The sequence below is a fragment of the Colobus angolensis genome, unplaced genomic scaffold (genome assembly GCF_000951035.1).
Source record: "Colobus angolensis palliatus isolate OR3802 unplaced genomic scaffold, Cang.pa_1.0 Scaffold3, whole genome shotgun sequence".
NCBI classification, from domain to species: Eukaryota; Metazoa; Chordata; class Mammalia; order Primates; family Cercopithecidae; genus Colobus; species Colobus angolensis.
This window is the reverse complement of record NW_012116265.1, coordinates 435,823-455,338: the sequence shown is the minus strand read 5'-3', so window position 1 is coordinate 455,338 and position 19,516 is coordinate 435,823. Positions and strand designations below refer to the sequence as shown.

The following is a 19,516-nucleotide window of genomic DNA, read 5'->3' as shown; positions in this document are numbered from 1 at the left end:
TTTTTTGAGACGGAGTCTCGCTCTGTCGCCCAGGCTGGAGTGCAGTGGCACAATCTCAGCTCACTGCAAGCTCCGCCTCCTGGGTCCACGCCATGCTCCTGCCTCAGCCTCCCGAGTAGCTGAGACTACAGGCGCCCGCCACCATGCCCAGCTAATTTTTTGTATTTTTAGTACAGACAGGGTTTCACCGTGTTAGCCAGGATGGTCTCGATCTCCTGACCTCGTGTTCCGCCTGCCTCGGCCTCCCATAGCGCTGGGATTACAGGCGTGAGCCACTGTGCCCGGCCGACAGTTAGCAGTTCTAAAAGCATGAATAGAAATATGAGAGCAGGGAAGGGGCTGAAGAGGGAGATGCCAGCTCCTTACTCAACCGAAATACTCAGGGACGCTTCCTGGTCTTTAGAACTGACCTGAAGCAATCCATCTCCATTCCTGGCTTTGACTACGATGGTGCTGCTTCTGGCTGGGCATGGAGCACGGTCCAGGGCCCTCGGGTCAAGACCCTCCTCCTCAGAGTCTCGGCCCTGCAGCAGGCCAAACGAGAACTGACTGCTGAGGAGTCCGGTGTTTGTGTCCAAGTTTCTCCATCTGCGCCCAGATTCCCTAGAATCACACTCAGAGTAGCAATGCTATGGATACCTTCACCCCAGAATGCCAAGACAGTCAGCTACTTTAAGAGCAGAGTCTTGCTTCTGGCCCTTTCTAACCCCCATTCCATCCCTTCCTCTTTTCCCTGTGTTCTTCATTCCATCTCTTTTCTTTGCTTTTACGTAAAATGCTTATCTGGCACGCTCCACTGAGGCCATGGAATTCTTGACATTTGACGGCCAAGCAAGGGTGGAAGGTACCAGGGAGATCCAGTCCCAACCCTGCATGGTGTGGTGAGGAAGGCCTGGGGTTCTGGAAGCCAGCCTGCAAAAAGGCACCCAGGCACCCTGGAGCACAGAGAGCCCCACCTGCCCTGGCAGAGCTCTGCTGTCTTGACATGGTTTGTGGGAACATTTTTTTTTTTTTTTAAGGGATTTGCTCAAGTTGACTCGGTGCATCAAAGGCTGGGGAAAGAACCGCCCCAGAACTGAACGCCACAGCCTTCGGAAGCCACGCAGCACTGCAACACCATGACAGCTTCTATTTCTAACAGCACACCTAAAAAGCTCAGGAACCAAAGTAAAACGGATAGAAATGAAACCACTCAGAGTATGTTGACAGTACTCAAAGCAACTCACGAGCATTTCCCCACACTGTCTTCCCAAATGTGATTTTTTTTTTAATGGCCACGTTGCAGAACTGCTATGAGCAGACCCAGATTTATATAACCCTTCCCCCCACCTCACGTATCATCGTTATTAAAAAACACTATGGGGATCATGCTTTCACCTAAGTTTGTATTATTTGGTATCTACACAGCCTAAGCAAATAGTAAATGTCGGAGAATGAAAATAATTTTCAATGTTTAAGGGAAAAAAAGAAAAATACCTCATTTCAAATTAAAAAAAAAACCATAAAATCTATCTTTTAAAAAATGAATGAGTAAGCTGGAATCCACAATAGTTAGAAACCCAGAAGTGATACAGAGGGGAGGCAAAAAAAAAAAACTATATTCTCCACCCTGAAACAACGTATCTTTCTCAGCAGCCCAGTTTCATCTGTGGCTGGATTTTCCCCACTCAAATGCCACCACTGTTCACAACAACAGATGAGTAAAAATCAGTTAATATTCCTTCAGCATCTCTTAGGTGTCTTCAATCCTATGCACTGTCATCCCTTTAAAGAGGAAGAAAAAGATCCACAGCCAGGAAACAGGCTCAGAAACGCAAACCCAGGTCTCTGGATCCCACAGGGAGGTGAGGCACAGTCAACAGCAATCTGTGTCCATTACTTGCCTCAAATGACCACATGGAAACACTGTGTGCAGAGCCAGCCCCCCAAGCCCGTGGCGGTCCTCCTTGGAGGTGCTGGGGTCTGGGGAGAGGTCAGAGTTAGGCTCACATGAATTTCAGAAAGCCACTGCCCAAGATAGGGGTGGACCGCATGATGCCATGGGCTGTCCCAGCCCCAAAGATGTCAGAACCCTCCAATAAAGGCCACAGCAATCGTTATTCCCAAAGCCCCTTATGCTTGGCTCCAGAGCACACGGCAGAGAAAACTGACAGAAGGAAGAATGTTCACAGGTGTCCACCCCTACCTATGCCCCAGTGACCTGGAAATAAAATCCATCAAGAGCACCGGGGCCAGCCAGCTGGGGTACGCTGGAGAGTATGGGTGGCAGAGGGAACCCTGCTGCGGACTGATCATTTGACACTGTGTTCTGCATACCTTCTAAAAAAATGTTGGTACCATGTGAAAATATAACCTAAATAACAAGTACATTTTTAATGTTGAGATGGAGAATTTAGCACCTATAATCCTTCTGGAGATGCATACTATGCAACCACATGAGTCCTCTCTGGCTCTGAATTCAGAGAGCAGCTACCGACATAGGCCTCCGCTGCCTGTGCTCAGCACACCTACCAGAAAGCGCCAGTGCTGGCATGGGCTTTCCCTCCCTGGCGGCTGCTCTTCCTGCACCCCCATGCCCAGGCACTCCGGCCAGAAACAAGGGAGGAGTCTGGGGACTGATCCCCCTCTCACCTCCCACATCTACCGAGGTACCACACCCTGCCATCTGTCTCCTGCTGCCCTCTGTCACTGCAGGAGCCCCAGAAGAGCACATCACCCCTCACTAGGCTGCAGCCACAGCCCCTCTCAGAAAACTCTGCTCTCTGGCTTTCCAGTGCAGCCCTGTCTAACCACCCTCCATGTACCCTCCCCACAGCTCTTCCCCCATAGCCTCCAGTTGGAGCACCCAGCTTTTACCTGCAGAAGCCCCTCCATGCCCCTGACACAGCACCCCATGAACAATTCACCTGGCATCGCTACTCCCTCCAGCCTGGTCTCTCACTAGCCCCCTCAAGCCTGGGGCTGCGACCTTTCCAAGCTATTGTCAGCCAAAGGACCCCCTTCCCCAGCTGCTCTCTGTGTGTGGGCCCCCGCCGTGCTCCCTGTCTGTAAGGCCGCTCTAACACTTCGCCTCCTGCCAGCCCCTGTGCCTGGTTTATTCCATGTCAGGAGGTATGGCCTCCATCCTCTGATGGCCCACTCCTCCTACATGCACAACCCTCCATCCCCACCGCTCCCCACAGCTCAGACAGGCCTGCCCTGCCCCTGGGCTTGGGCATCCCCATGATTTCCCTGCCACTGGGCATCCCCATGGTTCCTTCACCTCCGGAGGCCCAGCACCCAGTTCTGCCTCGGCCCCAGGCACATGGACCTTCCCTTGGGGTCTTAGTGTCTCTTTCTCAGACTTGCCTTTTCTTGGTGGTTTGATGGTCACCCACCCAACCTCCTCCCCAGAAAGTCTGGTGCAGGAAGGGGTAAAAATACATACACAAAGGTCACCAGCATGCCAGCCAGCACCAGCTGCAGAGAAAACACGGACAGAAAGGTGTATGCCCACCGTTCACTCATTTGCAAGCTGGGGGAACTTACTTTCTTCCTTGCCTGCTTGAGAAACAGCCACTGCACCAGAGACTGGGTTTCATAGTGTCTGAATTCTCAAGGAATTTGGATGGAGGACAGTGAATCTATAACCAGTTACTATACTTCTCACGCTTACAGCTTGCTCATTTGCATTTTCAAGTCAAACCCCGAGCCCTCTCATACCAACAGTCACCTTCTCCCCTGATCTTTTACAATAACTGGGGAAAGGCAGCCCGGAGAACAGGCCAGGGCAGGGGTCAGGCTGCAAAACATACTTTCCTAAGAAGGCCCAGGCTGGAGGGGGCCCGGCAGCAGGTAGGTCTTTCTTTCAGAGTCTTCCTCCACCAAATTCAGGACTATTCCAGAAAGAGGCAGTGAGTCCCTGGATGGGAGACTGCTCCTCCTGAGCCTTCCCCACAGATCGGATTAGAGTGGAAGATGCCCCGAGGTGACAGCACCTAGCAAGACTGATGCAGGCTTCTGCCCAGCCCACAGGAGAGCCCCAGCCCCACTCCCCAGACCACAGACAACCCACGGGATATTTTCTCCAACACAGGCTCATTGTGTACAGGGGAAGCAATCATAGTGCTGTGCTTGGCACTTGGTCATTTTAGCAACTAGGTGTTTTAGAAGGAAGCACAAGGACCTAGGGAGTGGGTCGAGCCCCGTCAGGCCTTGCCTCTCAGATACGATCTGTTGGGTAGATGAGCTCATTGCCACTAACCAGACTCTTCTTCCAGGGAGCCTTCCTGACTTACCAGGCTGCGTGAGGGCCCTCCTCTGTGCCTGTCTGGTGTCCCTGCCCACCTTGGTCACTGTCCACAGACATCACAGAGAGTTGAAGGGGCCTGGCTTGGGCCTGTGTGTGCCCCTAGCACCTGGGGCCTATCCACAGCAGGTGTCTGGGAAACTGTTTCATGCTACTGTGTCCCATCTGCACGGCCTGGCTATGAGGGGCCCTCAGCTCAGCACTCAGTGAAACCAACTCAACACTGAAACGGTGGAGTCAGGGTGGCCCGTGCATCCAGCATTCCCATTACCATACCACAGAGCAGGGGGCTAAGGAAACAGGCACTTGCCACCATCACTGTCACGACAAGTAGCCTCTCAGGACAGGAGGTGGAGGGCATCTGGTCCCACAACCTTACTATAGTCTCCCCTTGTCCCACAGCCCAACTCCCTGCTCTCAACACAAAGCAGGACAACCTCTCCTTCTGAGCGGCCTGGGTCCTGGCTCCCCTGCAACTTCCTCTCCTGCCTGAGCAGCCCTGAGCAGATAGCACTGTGTCTTTCATGATCATCATCACGTGGCCTAACAGACCAGGTCTGCAGACAAGTCCACTGCCAAGCAAGTCTCGGTGAGCGGTTCTGGATCTCAGGGGACGCACAGGCCCCAGAGTCAGGTCAGTCCAGCCTAGCCCCATCAGGGCCTCTGGACGGCCTGAGAGCAAAGCCTGGTGCTATGCCTCTCTGAGGAGGTACGTGCCTCAGGCCTGGTTCTGAGAAGTAAACAGGGTAATGTTCTGAAGCAGTGGCCTTCAAACCAAACCCCCACAAAATAAACATTTAAAACCACATATCTATTTGCACATTTTTAAGTTGATATGAAAAATTTCTCATAAGTCTAAATACTTGTAGAGGATGTGACTTCCAACATACTGTAAATATTAACATTTTAAAATAAAACTGTTAATGTTTCTCTTTTAAATGGATCCAATGGTATCTAAATACCATGGTGATTTGAGATTCACCATCATCCATTTTTAAATTACATAATCAAGCTCTTCTGTAACTGTTGGAAATCTAACAGTGTTCCTTTTTCCTCCACAAACTCTGATCTTCCTCAGAGATGTTTATACATCACAGTGTATTTTATGCTTGAAAGCTTTATACTGATTATCCTATTATACTACAGGGCCAAAAAATGCAAAAATCAATGTTTTAATTTTTTTTAACTTCCTGTGACCATAAAGTTCTGTCAAAAGTGTTCTCCTGGACCGCATTATTCTAATAATTACTGTAAGTATACAACTGATCAATAAGACAGAAAGATATTGCAAAACTGTATAAGAAATAACCTTTAAAAATAAACCTTATTAGGTCAGGCGCAGTGGTTCACGCCTGTAATCCCAGCAGTTTGGGAGGCTGAGGTAGGCGGATTACCTGAGCTCAGTAGTTCAAGACCAGCCTGGTCAACATGGTGAAACCCCATCTCTACCAAAAACACAAACAAACAAACAAACAAATTAGCTGGGCATGGTGGCAGGTGCCTGTAATCTCAGCTACTTGGGAGGCTGAGGCAGGAGAATTGCTTGAACCTGGGAGGCAGATGTTGCAGTGGGCCAAGATCATGCCTCTGCACTCCAGCCTGGGCAACAAGAGTGAGACTCCATCTCAAAAATAAATAAATAAATAAATAAAATTTAATAAATAAATCTTATTAAAAATACATCTATACAAAGAATGGGAATTTTTTGAAAAATTGTTTCATGAATGCTCAGATGAATATTGCCTATTGCTAGAACCAAACAGCGTTTATCAATTTCATCTCCATTTTCTAATTTTTACAGATATGAGGGCAGAAACCACTTACTCAAATGTAAAAAATGGAATGGAAAGAGATTTACCATAGCAAATTCTTTGGATTCCTTTATAATTATATGCCAAGAATTACAGTAATCTAGTAATCTGTTATCAAAAATCATTCTTTTTTTTTTTTGAGACAGTGTCTTACTTTGTCACCCAGCCTGAAGTGCAGTGGCACGATCTTGGTTCACTGCAGCCTCGACCTCCTGGGTTCAAGTGATCCTCCTACCTCAGCCCTCAAGCAGCTGGGATGACAGGCATACACCACCACACCCAACTAATCTCTTGCATTTGTGGTTGGTGGGGAGCTCTCAGATGAGGTTTTGCCATGTTGCTCAGGTGGGTCTCAAACTCCTGAGCTCAAGCAATCCACCCACCTCAGCCACCCAAAACAGAAGTTATTCTTAATGTGCTATCAGCTGAGGACACCATCAGGTCCTCTTTGAATTTTGCTGCAAGCAAGGAACTGGAAATACCTCCCTGGCCCCAGGATGACAATGACTGTTCACTGTACTTGACCACTGGGAGGGTTTTATGCCCTGAGGTCTCACACCTTGGTCAGGTCTGCCTGTGGATAGAGTGTACAGTTCCCCTGCAGACAGCCAGCTTCCAGTGTGCCAGGCCCAGTGCCAATTACTTCACCCAAATTAACTCAGTTCTCACAACGGTGCCAAGGGACCAGCACCACAATTATCCCCATTTTACAGATGAGCAGAAAGACACTGCGTCGTTAGGCAACTGGCCCAAGGTCACACAGGAAGGAACCTGACCCCAGGCTGCCCTGCACCTCACAGCGTGCACACTCTTCTGCAGAGTTGGGAGAAGGAACGAGCTAAATAGGCACAGGGGTAGCAAGGAAGGAGGGCTCCTGAGTTCCTCAGCCTTAGGCACAGGCACAAGAGGACACTGAGATCTGCAAAATCCACTTTCTTAAGTATGCCCCCACACCCACCTCGGGAAGGGTACACACAAATGCTTCCTTAAAGTAAACCCACAATGCCTGGTGCACTGGAGTCCTCAATAAAAGGACTGTTATTGTTGCCATTAAATAACAGGAAGAGAAACAACTGCCACGACCAAGCGACCTCCCTCCAGTCACCAGCGTTTTGCAGTCTTGAGTCCTGATTCTTGGCCCCAACATCCTTTTTTTTAGATAGCAGCCAAAGTCCAGGTAATAAGAAGAATGGAAGCATTTAGTAAATGGAGAGCCAATGAACATGCAGAGGAGACCGTTCGGCAGAAAACCAGGGGCCACAGGCTTTTGAGACAGACAGACCTGTACTCAAATCCCAACTCCACCACTGCCAGCTGAAATCCCCAAGAGAATGCACAACATTCTGAGCCTCAGTTTCCCCAACTCTAAAGGGTTCTTAACACCACACCATCCCTGGGTGGCTGCAGAGAACAGGAAATGCCCGTCAGGGACCAGACATAGGACACAAGAAGATGGCTGGCAGCAAGGGATACACATCCTCTTCAGTCACCAGCACCTGAACCCAGAGGACGGCAAACAGCCCGAGCTCCCAGGGCCCAGCAGCCTGGAGATCCTGTGCACAGAGGCCCAGCTGATTTTGAAAAGCCTCCCATTTTTGCAGAGTCTTTCTCAATGCCTTAAAATCTAAAAGTTCTCCAAACACAGGGATGCCAGGAGGAGGTGAACAGAGAGGTATCACGGTAGGTTTTATTTTTAGATGCTGGAGTGGAAAGCGTCCAGTCTGGCTTCGCTCTGGTGCGCAGCCACCACTTCCTCCCCCAAGCCACCACTGAAATGAACAGCATACATGTCTAGAAAGATTTTGCAATGCTTCTTCTGCCCCGGACATTCTGACACAATGGCTCCAGTCTCCTATTCCTCCCACAGACCGAGCGGATTAAAGATTTTAGTCTAAATCTTCCCAGAATGCCATACAAATGAAACTCGCCGACCCCGTCCATCTCTCATCCTGTCCTGGAGCGGTGGGGATGACACCCACTGTGTGACAGTTTGAGGTCGCGTGTGAACAGGATCAGGCATGGGGGAAGGCTGTCTTGCCCTCTCAGGCAGTGTGTTTGCTGGGGAGCGCCTGAACTCACTTCCTCTGAAAATGGCTTCCACAGCAGTTTCCCCAAGTGGCTGGGTGGAACCACAGGGCAAGCCGGGCCCTTCCTGAGCACAGTGAGCCCCAGCTGTCAGTCTCAGGCTTACTGTGGGTAAAGCAGCATCTGTAAAGGATCCGTGGATTTCCAAGTGAACCACTATGGAGGGATAAAAGGGAAATGGGAGCCACCACATCCTAGAGCTGCAACGGTTAGAGACCATCTAACCCCGTGATGAGACGTACAACCACATCTCCTCTTTCCACACCTGTACCCCTGGCAGGCACTGCAGATCAATCCCTGTTTCCACCCACTCACAGATTTAGGATCCTCCAGGCCACCAAAACCAATCAATCAGAAATGGTCCCTGAACACACACCCCTAAGCCATTCCTGAATTCCAATATCCCTCACTTGATGATGCAGAAATTAAAAGCCCACAGAAAAATTCAGTGCAGGTTGGGCACGGTGGCTCATGCCTGAAATCCCAGCACTTTGGGAGGCCGAGGTGGGCGGATCACCTGAGGTCAGGAGTTCAAGATCAGCCTGAGCAACATGGTGAAACCCCATCCCTACTAAAAATACAAAAACTAGCTGGGTGTGGTGGTGCGCGTCTGTAATCCCAGCTACTCAGGAGGCTGAGACGCGAGAATCACTTGAACCCAGGAGGCAGAGGTTGCAGTGAGCTGAGATAGCCCCACTGCACTCCAGCCTCCACTCCAGAGCGAGACACCATCCCAAAAAAAAAAAAAAAAAAAAACCAGAAAAGAAAAAATTAAAATCTAGTATACATCATGCAATTCTGGAGAGCCAAGAAGAGCCTGGACAAAAACCTAGAGCTGCTGAGAGGCTTCCAGAAACTACCTCCTTACCCCAAAACGAATCTCACCCTTCCAGTGATAAGTTCAACAAACTACCAGCAGGGAGGTAAGGAGGATCCTTTATCAGCCCCACCCATCAACCAGCCCCAGCTTGGTCCCAGGAGCAGGGGAAACCTGGGGCCTGTGATGCTGAACCTGCAGGAATGGGGACGCCGCTCTCCTATGGCCCCTGAGGGAAGGCCTGGAGCTGAAGTTAACAGGGGTGGGCTAGAAGAGCTCCCCAGCGGGCTTTTTGAAAGCCCCTTAGATATTCTAGCAGGGCCAGCACCTCTTCTGCCCTGATTTAGTCCCCAGCTTGGGTTCCCCTCTCTGCAGCTACAGGCAGATGAGGCCCATAGGGCAAGGAGATGGGATGCCAGCCCAGCTGCACAGGCCACAGAGTCACCCTCAACGGGGACAGCGAGGGGAACACAGGACATGGCCAGGTCACCATCAGGTTTACCAAGTACCTATTAGGCGCCAGGTACAGCCTTTAGTGCAAATAACACAGCCTGCCCCTCACACAGAGTCTGAAAGTATTTTGATGTTTCCTTCCTCCCCCTCCATCTATCCTTCCCTCTTCTCTCCATCCATCCTTCTATCCTTCCTCCCCCTCCACCCTTCCTTCCTTCTCCCTCCATCTTTCCACCTTTCCCCTCCCTCCAAGATCCTTCCCTCCCCCTCCATCCATTCTCCCTTCTTCTTCCATCCATCCTTCTTTTTCTAGTTAATGAGCACCTGACCCAAGTCCACCCAGGGTGAGGCTACACAAAGCACAAAGACACAAAGACAACTGAATGTCTAGCTGGGTGCCTACTGCCCCCTCACCCTTCCCACACCCACCCCAACCTGACCACTGCCACGCACACCCCCCTAAGCACTCCCAAACCAACCCTCCCCCAACTGACAAAGCCACAGCAACCCTCCAAACCCAAGAAGCCCCAATCGGAGTCTTCCCAGCCCAGGGCAGAAACCACATCAAATCCACAGGGGTGCTAAAAACAAGCTGCACGTGAAGAAGAGAGAAAGCTGTGCCCGACGCTGGAGGAGAGGAGGAGAGTTGGAGAGGTGGGCGCCAAGGGCCCCCCTACCCAAAGAACCACGAGGATGTGTGTACTCACCTGCACAACTTCTATCCCTCGTTTCCTGTGGAGAAAAACAAAGAAAACAAGTGTTACTCCAGCAGGCTGGACACGTCCTTTCTGAAGGTTCCCAACAGCCGGCTGAGGGCAGGACTGTGAGGGAGTTTCGGGAGGGAGCCGGCAGCTGCGCCTCTCCTGCCACTGTCCCAGAACGGCCATGTCTTCCACTCCCAGCCACTCCTCACACCACCTTCCCGCTGAGAGAGCTGGCTCCGCAGGGGGACTTGCTGGAGTCCTCTGGAGGCCCCACATCAGCCACCTCCCTCTACTCCTGGGCCAGGCCTCTGTCAGCCGAGCTCCAGCCTGGTGGTCCCAAGGCCCCTGCCACCGAATTCACCACCGTCCCCACCACCTGCCATCCCTGCTGAGCTCAACCCCCACGGCTCCCCCTGTCCTCCCCATCAGGTCTCACCCCAGGACCTGCCACAGCCAGTCATGCCCCAACCCATGCACTGCCACACACGGGAGGCCCACACAGTCCTGCCCACTGCCTTCCCAACGCCCCACTGACACCAGCCCCGGCCTCGCCAACAGCCTCCAAGCTGCACTCATGTCCCCCACATCCTCGCCCTTCACACGCAGTCCCACGGCCACCACATAACCTGACTCTTCCCACCCAATGTTAAGAGCCTCACGGCCTGGGTTGGGGTTTGCCCAGAACACACAAGGCTTCTGTTTACTCCCACCCTTCCCTTCCCCACCCATTTCTTTTTGTTTTGCGACAGAGTCTCACTCTGTTGCCAGGCTGGAGTGCCGTGGTACGATCTCAGCTCACTGCAACCTCCACCTCCCAGGTTCAAGCGATTCTCCTGCCTCAGCCTCCCGAGTAGCTGGAACTACAGGCGCCCGCCATGATGCCCGGCTAATTTTTGCATTTTTAGTAGACATGGGGTTTCACCATATCGGCCAGGCTGGTCTCGAACTCCTGACCTTGTGATCCACCCACCTCAGCCTCCCAAAGTGCTGGGATTACAAGCATGAGCCACCATGCCCAGCCTTCCCTACCCCACATTTCTTACTGTGAGCCCAGGAAGTGCCCACCTGTGCAGCTCTGGCACACAGGGCTTTCTCCTCCCTGGCCCTGGTGCCCACCTCACACCCCAGCCTTGAGGATTCCGCTCAGCATAGCCTCTCCAGGATGCCTCCCCACCTGGAAGAACTTAAGGCAACCACTGTCTTGGCCCTTTGTTCTGGGGTATTGATTGCTATGAGCCAGGGATGAGTGCTGGTGTAGGGCCACCAGGACCTGCAGGACCGAAGCGCCCAAAAACAGCATGCTGTGCACATTGTGCTGGGAAGAAAGGCCTCCAGCAGATGCTCAGAGACTGCTGCGGCCAGGCAAGGTCAGGAATCTGTGGTTTACTCACCCAAGCTCCTTGGAGCAGGGACTATGCCAAACTTTAAAGCTATGTGTGCCCGTGCCCAGCTATGATGCCCCCTGGCACACAGACACTCCTCAACAGCTGCTGGCAGATGAAGGTGTAAATGTGTAACAATTTAGCTTAGCTCCTAGGCCCAGCACTCAGAGGGTACAACAAACGCAACCTCCACAGTCTGGGCCCTTGAGAGGCTCAAGGTCTTAGGGAGGAGATGGGCAAAGCCCCGCAGGAACCTTTGGGCACCCCTGCTGCCTTGTTTCATGGCACAGCTGAGGCACCGCCCACTAATTCCTAAATCTGTTTGTCAGCTCATTCAGTGAGGGCTTCCTTAGCACCTTCTGATACCAAGGCACTGAGCAGAACCTCACAAAGGAGCCACTCCAAGAGACAGGAAGACAGAGGCCAAGGAGAGCTGACCAGGTCCCACTGTGGGAAGCACCCAGCCCACCTTTCCTCAAACCCCCGACACCTCAACAGAAACCTGGGCCCCAAGGAGTCCAGTTTGAGAACCACCCTGGTTGAAGCATTCAGGGACCCTCAGCGTCTCTTAGCTTCTCTGCAGTTCCTCTAGGAATGGTGGCCAACATCCATCTGCTTCCATGATTTCACGAGGGACAGGGGAGACACACAACAGCATAGCACTGGGTCACCAAAGCCCACAGCACAGTGACAGATAGCATCATGAGGAACCTGTGCTACACCCAACCATCAGCTCACAACCTGCACCGTTTCTGAGTACCTGTGGACACCTCAGCCCCTGCCTCATTCCCAATCATCCTGGCCCCCACTGAAGGGATGAGAAAGCTGCAGGAAGCGTCACTGACGGGAACCTGCCCCAGGACACACAGCAGAGGACCTTGAGGAGCCAGCCCAAACTCCAGCAACCCAGCTCCAGGATGGAAAACCCAAGCCCCAAATCACCCAGAGTATGAACGGCACAATGGGAAAGGCCAGGGACAGAGGAGCATAAGTGACCCACACCAGTTGGGGCAGACTTCCACTGGGCTCTGGGCCAGGACCTCGGTTTCCCTCTGAGTCAACCCTGCTGGCATCCAGGTTATCTCAGCATGTGACTCTCATCTCTTTACTGAGGTCAATTCCAATCAGTCCACATTTTACATCATCCCAGGCAGTCCTCCCTCCCTTAGTCCTAAAAAAACAGTCTCTAACTCTGAAAACAGATGGAACACATAAAATAAGAAAGCAACAAAGAAGTAATCTAGAGAAAAGATCGGCTGCAATCTTAAGTGGGGTTGAGCTCCCAGGAGCCACAGCAGTTCCTCTGTCACTCAGAGCTCCAAAAAAAGGATAAACTGCAACAGTGGCAGAAAAGAGGGGGCCACCCATGTATGCTGCACACCCCTTGAAGCTCACCACTCACCAATACCTTCTGCAGCCTCATAAGGGTGGCACAGTGGTTGCCCCATTACCTGCGGAGCAAGCCGAGGCATGGGAGACTCGCAAAGTGCAGGAGCTGGCCCCGAGCAGGGCTCTCCCCACACCCAGGTGTTCACCAGGTGCACCACCGTGGGCAAGGGTGGCACCAAGCAGGGAGGCCTGGTCTCCAGCCTCCAGGGCCTCAGTGCAATGGAAGCACCAGGAGGTGGCAGGCAGAAAACTGCATCCCCTCTGGTGGTGGAATCCCACGCGCACCACCATAGCCTCTTGGGAAAATAAAACAACCTGTCGGGCTGATTTTTCATCGGGAAACTCCTGCAGAACAAAGGCACCAACAACCTTGATGCCCTAAGAAGCACGTTCCTGAAGTCCCACCGTAACCAGAAAGTTCAGAAATTGAACGATGAAGCCAAAGGGGAAGAGGGAGAAGGAAGGGACATGAGGGACAATGGGAGGGAAGAGAAACCACAGCACTGGCTGTCAAGTGACTAACTGTTCCTCCTAAAAACCCTGGATCCACAATCCCACCTCATCACCCCACAGATAGGCTCAAGTGTGCAATATGTTTCCAGTTCTGCCCTGTTAATTACCAAACTGTATGCGATAGCAAAACACTAGCAGCGAACTAAACTCCCCCAAGAGGGGACATTAACAAACCACACGCAGTCAAAGGAATAGTATGCAGCAGTAAAAAGAACACAGAAGGCCTCCAGGCACCCATAAGGAATTATCTCCAAGGCGTTGCTGTGTGAAAAACGTAAGATGCAAAACCCTATGTGCTGCAGACAACTATCTGTGTTTAGAACAACATCCGGGACAAGCATGTGTGCTTGTGTACACTCGGAGTGAACCTGAGGGTGCTACAGGAAAACGATCATGGCAGGGCCCCTGGTCAAGGGCAAGGGCAGCTGGGGTGGCCAAGGGACTTCCTTTTCACTGTGTCCCCTCATACATCACTTCAATGTTGTACCAGGGGCCTATAACATGTTATCAAAAACTGGAAAATATATTTTTTAAATTGTTTCTTAAATAGATGCTTGATAAAAGCACGAAGCAATTGATCAATGGAGGACACAAGACAGAAGAGCTCAGGGTGTATCGTGAAAAGCTTCCAAGTGCTGCCCCAAGAGAAGCTGAAATGAGGCCTGCAGCGGGGACCACCAGAACTTGCTACGGGTTCTAAGGCCATGGAAACGGTCCAGTACCTGGAAAACAGACTGAGGGGCGTGGGCTGCAGTGTTAACTGTGGCCACGGGGCTGGGTGATGCCAATAAAGTGCTGTGGTTTTTTCTTCCTCCTTCCCTGTGTTTTCAAGATTTTCTACAATGAACATATACGCTACCCTCAAAACTATAGGGAAGGTAACAATAAAAGTTACAATTTAATTTTTTTTTTTTTTTTTTGAGACAGAGTGTGGCTCTATCGCCTAAGCTAGAGTGCAGTGACGTCTCAGCTCACTGCAACCTCCGCCTCCTGGGTTCCTGCCTCAGCCTCCCGAGCAGCTGGGACTACAGGCGTTCACCATGACGCCGGCCAATTTTTAGTAGAGATGGGGTTTCACCATGTTGCCCAGGCTGGTCTCGAACTCCTGACCTCAAGTGATCCACTCAGCTCGGCCCCCCAAAGTGCTGGGATTACAGGCATGAGCCACTGCACCTGGCCTACAATTTAATAACTTTTAAGTTTCATTAAAAACCTGCAGCCGGGCATGGTGGCTCACCCCTGTAATCCCAGCACTTTGGGAGGCTGAGGTGGGCCTTCCAAATCACCTGAGGTCAGGAGTTCGAGACCAGCCCGCCCAACATGGTAAAACCTCATCTCTATAAGAATACAAAAATTAGCTGGACATAACAGCGGGTGCCTGTAATCCCAGCTACTTGGGAGGCTGAGGCAGAAGAATTGCTTTAACCCAGGAGGCGGAGGTTGCAGTGAACGATACTGGGAGGCGATGGTTTCAGTCAGATCAGGCCACTGCCCTCCAGCCTGGACAACAGAGCGAGATTCCATCTTAAAAAAAAAAAAAAAAAAATCCTGCACCTGCGAATAATTTTATAGGCTCTAAACTGTCATTTTCTTGATAAATATTACATTAATATATTAATATTAATAAAATAGGAATAGCTAAGTATAAACATGCTTTTCTAAAAGCTGGATTATTAATGAAGGGAGGATCCGCTTTGCACAAGGAAGCCTCTCCCCAGAAGTCCAAGGAGCTTGAACCCTTAAGGAAGTTAAAATACTCACAAAATGATGTGATGCTTTCAGGGGATGAGGCTGGCGATAAGAGAAGGCTTCAAGGAGGAGGCAGCGTTTGCCATCTGGCAGAGCAACTGAAGGGTAACTACAGACAGGTGCTGGGAAGAGTACTTATAGAGGAGTAAGGTGAGTCCTGCGCCCTCCCCAAGGGGTGTCTGGGGCTCTGGAAGCATAAAGCCCTCTCAGGGGGCGGGGGCTGAGACGCAGGACAGAGGATAAAGGTGGGGCACGCCTCCGAGGCCCAGGATGTCACCTGGTGGCCCAGCCCTTACCCATGGGCCAGTGGGTCCCAAATGCCAGGGCAGATAACCTGAGAACCACCACTGGAGCGTGTCAAAAATCCTCATTCGAGGCCACCCTGAAGCCTCTGATCCAGGAGGTCTGGGGGCAGGGCCTGGGAAGAATTCAGGGTTCATCACGCTCTGGGTGCTGCTCAGGAGCGGCTGGGTACGGGGACAGCTGCTTGTCCACAAAAGCGACTCCACGGGCTTCTCTGTGACCAGTGGAAGCAGGAGCTGATTTGCTGGGGGAGGACATAAGACGGGTAGGGGGCAGCCCTCACAGGTCTTGGGAATAGGAATAAAGGAAACCTAAGAACTAGAAATAGCTGTGAGGCTCACAATCTGGAAGGAGCAGACCGAGGCACTGCGCCAGGCCCAGGAGACGAGAGAACATCACAGGAAGGCAGTAGCACTCCATTGTTCAACCATGGTGGTACCAGGAAGTGATCACAAGCCCAGGACTGAGCTTCGCAGCATTCAGAGGCTTAGATGAACATAATTCGGGAGGTAGGTGGAAGGGGAAGAGGTGAGTGAGCCCGTGAGAGCAGAACATGGAACCAGATCCCTCTGTACCCTGTGCCTCTGTTTTCTTATCTGTAAAATGGGAGAATCCTAGAACTCATCCCACACAGGCTTTAAGGGAAGCAGAGTCCAGGCCTGGCACAGTACCTGGCTCACGCCAGAGACGGGGTCTTGTGATCTGTGCTCTGCCCTGCCACCTTGCCTTCCTGCCCTTACAGAATTGCGCCTCCTCTAGTCCACATGACTGGGGGCAGCACGCCCACTCCAGGGGTGGGTATGTGACCTGGCACCTCACTTAGCAGCAGGACGGGAGCAGGATCAAAGCCCCGGTCGTGGTCCTTTACCAGACGGGTCCTGGTAAAGGACCCTGGGGGGCTGTCTGCAGTGCAAATGGCACTGCCTGGAAATGCTGGAGGACACCACTGCTTCCATGTGGCGAGAATCCAGATGAGCCCAAGGCCAACCAGGAGAAAGGGCCAACAGGGCTCCAGGAGGGCAGGTTCCCTGGCCAGACGCGGCCGCGTGGGGCTCGTCCTCTCTGGAGCTTCAGCTGCAGATTTCTGCTCAAGCCAGCTAAAGCTTTCTGTCACTGGCCGCTGAGCAGCAGGGGCCCGGTGAGTAACAGTGGTTACCACTTCTGAAGATGATGAAAATTAGTCTGGATGACCCAGCACTGAGGGAGAGGGGATGATAAGGGAAAACAATAAAAAGGATCAGAGCAGAAGTAGAAAAGGGTGATACGGAGCAGAGACACGTCCACGGCATCCACGCCACCACCAGGCCACTGTAGCACAGTACCAGGTGTGGCGTCAGGAGGTAAACACAAGACACTCTGGGATAACAGACCCCATCCAGCAGCAGGCCTGCCACACAGCAGAGCAGGGCACAAAAGGCTCAGGGACCATGACCAGCAGCAGGCATGGGATGTGCCGCTGAACCGCCCAGGGTCTCAGCTTTCATATCTGTTAAATGGATATGACCTTTCCTGCCCAAGAGGCCCTCCCCAGGGCAGGTGTGGGGACCTGAGGGCTGCAGCAAGTGAAGTACATGAAATGGTGAAGAAGCAAGGGAGGAGGGTTAAACCGAGAACCACTCAGGAAAGTCGGAAGCCAGGCACATCCTCATCCAAGCAACGTGTGGCACAGTTCAGTAATTGCTGATTTCAGGCACCCAAATAACAAGACCCTTTGGCATCTCCAGGTACCAGGCGCTGGGGAAAAAGCCCCAAGTTATGGTCCCCCTTTCCCTGCCTGCAGAGGACAGGGCCCCCACTGTACCCCAGAGAAGCCCAGGATGTCTCCCCAGGACTTCGGACTCCTAAACAGATGATTGGGCCCCTGTCACCCATGTGTGTTGATGGCCACACTGTTCCCTTCCTCAAATGCCATCCCCTCATCACCACCTGACCCCCCAGGTCAGCTCCTCTGGGGAACCTGCCTTGGCTCCCACCCTCCTCAGGCCCCACCGCCCCACGCTGCCCACACCCAGCACTGGGCAGAGAGAAAGGCTGCTGGGCTCCATGGCACTGACCCCACCAGGCTAATGCTTGGTGGTGAACATCAATGGTGGCCACCAAAGCTGGCAATTTCCATCCTGGACACTCAGTGCCACTGTGTTGTCCCTGCTCCCAGTTAGGCATGGCCACATGACTTGCCTTGGGCAATGAGACATGAATAGAGGTGACCATGTCCCCTCCCGGAAGAAGCATTCCATTGCCAGCACCCAGGCCTCCCGGACCTCAGCAACAAGGAAGCACATGAGGCTGCCACCCACCAGCAGAGCCAGCCAAACCCACCACCTGGAAACAGCACTGGCTGAGTGGTGATGAAGTCAGGCTGGGAATCAGAAAGAAACAACTGATGAAGAGGACTTTCAGCCAGCACTCATTCCCAACTATGGGCAACTGTGTGTCCCCACGAGGAGATTTAGCAACACCTGAAGACCTTTTTGATTGTCACACTGAGGAAAGTGCTACTAGAATCCAGTGAGGAAAGGGCCCCGGTAATGCACAGGACAGCCCCTAAAACAAAGAATTATCCAGCCCCAAACGTCCACAGTGCTGAACTTAAGAAGCACACTGAGCCACTGCAGGGCAGATCACAGCCCCCAAGAGTCTCTGGAGCCAGAGTGCATGCCGAACGAGTTGTGAGTAAACCTGTTTCCTCTGGCCTCTGGGGGCCGTTTGTCACTGCAGCCTAACCTGGCCTATCCTGACTAACAAGCACTCTTTCAGGGACACAGCTTGTGCCTTGTGTCTACAGCCCCAAATTCTTAGCAAAACACCTGCCATGCAGGCATTTGGAGGTGCAGCTTGGAAGACACCAGGGGGAGGCAGCGGCAGCCTCTCAAACCCTCCCAGAAGGGACCCCAATCTCCAAATGCCAAGGCTTGACCTAAGTCTGCCTTTGCCAGGCGCCCTTCCTCAGCTGGCAAACTCCTGCCCACCCACCAAGAGCAGCTCAAGCGCCCTCCTCATCAAGAGGCAGGAATCATGGCTTCCACTGAAGACTGCTCCATGCTCCGCATCAGACCATGAGCCCCTCGAGGCCAAAGACGGCTCTTCATTTCAGCAGCCCTGTGCCCCGTGCAGACCCTGGGCCTGGCAGGCTCTCTGCAAACACTCCCCGAGTGCTGCCAGGTTTCTGGGCCAGGCTCCAGTCCCGTGTCCCCTGCCTGCCTGCTCTGTGGCATCTTGGTTCACTTGCTGATTGTTTGGTAATTTGGATTTTCCTCCTATTAACAGTGCCAGAAACTGAAATGGCCCGATATAAAGACAACATACGAACAGAATTTTAAAGCCAGTACAAACATTTGAATTGTCTGAACAGCTCTAGGGAAGAACCAGATAAACTGGAAGCTGCCGTGTGTCTTTTTTATTGAGTGGAGGCATCTTTCCTTTGACTGGGGAGTCACCAACCACCTTACCTGAAGACCCTCCCCCAGTTTGGGTACCCCACCCGGGGGGAGGCAGGCAGAGCCCAAGGTCTGGGCGCCCCTCAGTGCAGGCACAGCAGCCTGAGTCAGTGCACTCCCTCAGACCCAGAACAGCTTCCAGGGGTGCCTGGAAGCAGCTTTTCCCAGTGAACAGGACACGAGTGAGAGGCAGAGTAGGTAACCCACCTTTGGCACCTCCTGGAGAGGTCATCAGAGCTGCAGAGGCTGAAAGCAGCACAGGGACTGAGGTGCCTTTGAGACTCCCCTCCTCGATTCAATTTTCAGGAAGGAGGAAGGCAGGCGAGGGCAGGAGATCACGCGAGGCAGTGTTCTGTCACATCCAAGGGGTTGCCACTTCAGATTGGGAATCATCCTGACCTCTGGCTGATCACAAATGTTAAGTCTATTCCCTTAATGGCTCTCGACATCCCCGCTTTTTAGTATGAAAATTCTCGACTTGAAATCGTTTTTGAGTCTTTTACTACCCCCTTGCAGATGCAGTAATTTTTCTTTCCCCTAATTAGGGATGGGACCTAAATTGTGGGAAGTAGGGGAGTGGGCTGC

At 52.3% G+C, this 19,516-nt stretch overlaps 1 protein-coding gene across 1 annotated transcript in view; it reads right to left on the bottom strand.

The window, feature by feature from the left end:
* ITPK1 (inositol-tetrakisphosphate 1-kinase) overlaps positions 1 to 19,516 on the bottom strand; it is a 181,676-nt gene that overhangs the window by 127,126 nt on the left and 35,034 nt on the right. The window contains exon 2 of the mRNA XM_011949378.1: positions 10,162 to 10,186. Within this exon, the coding sequence (XP_011804768.1) occupies positions 10,162 to 10,186 (25 nt within the window). The remainder of the gene's footprint in view (positions 1 to 10,161; positions 10,187 to 19,516) is intronic.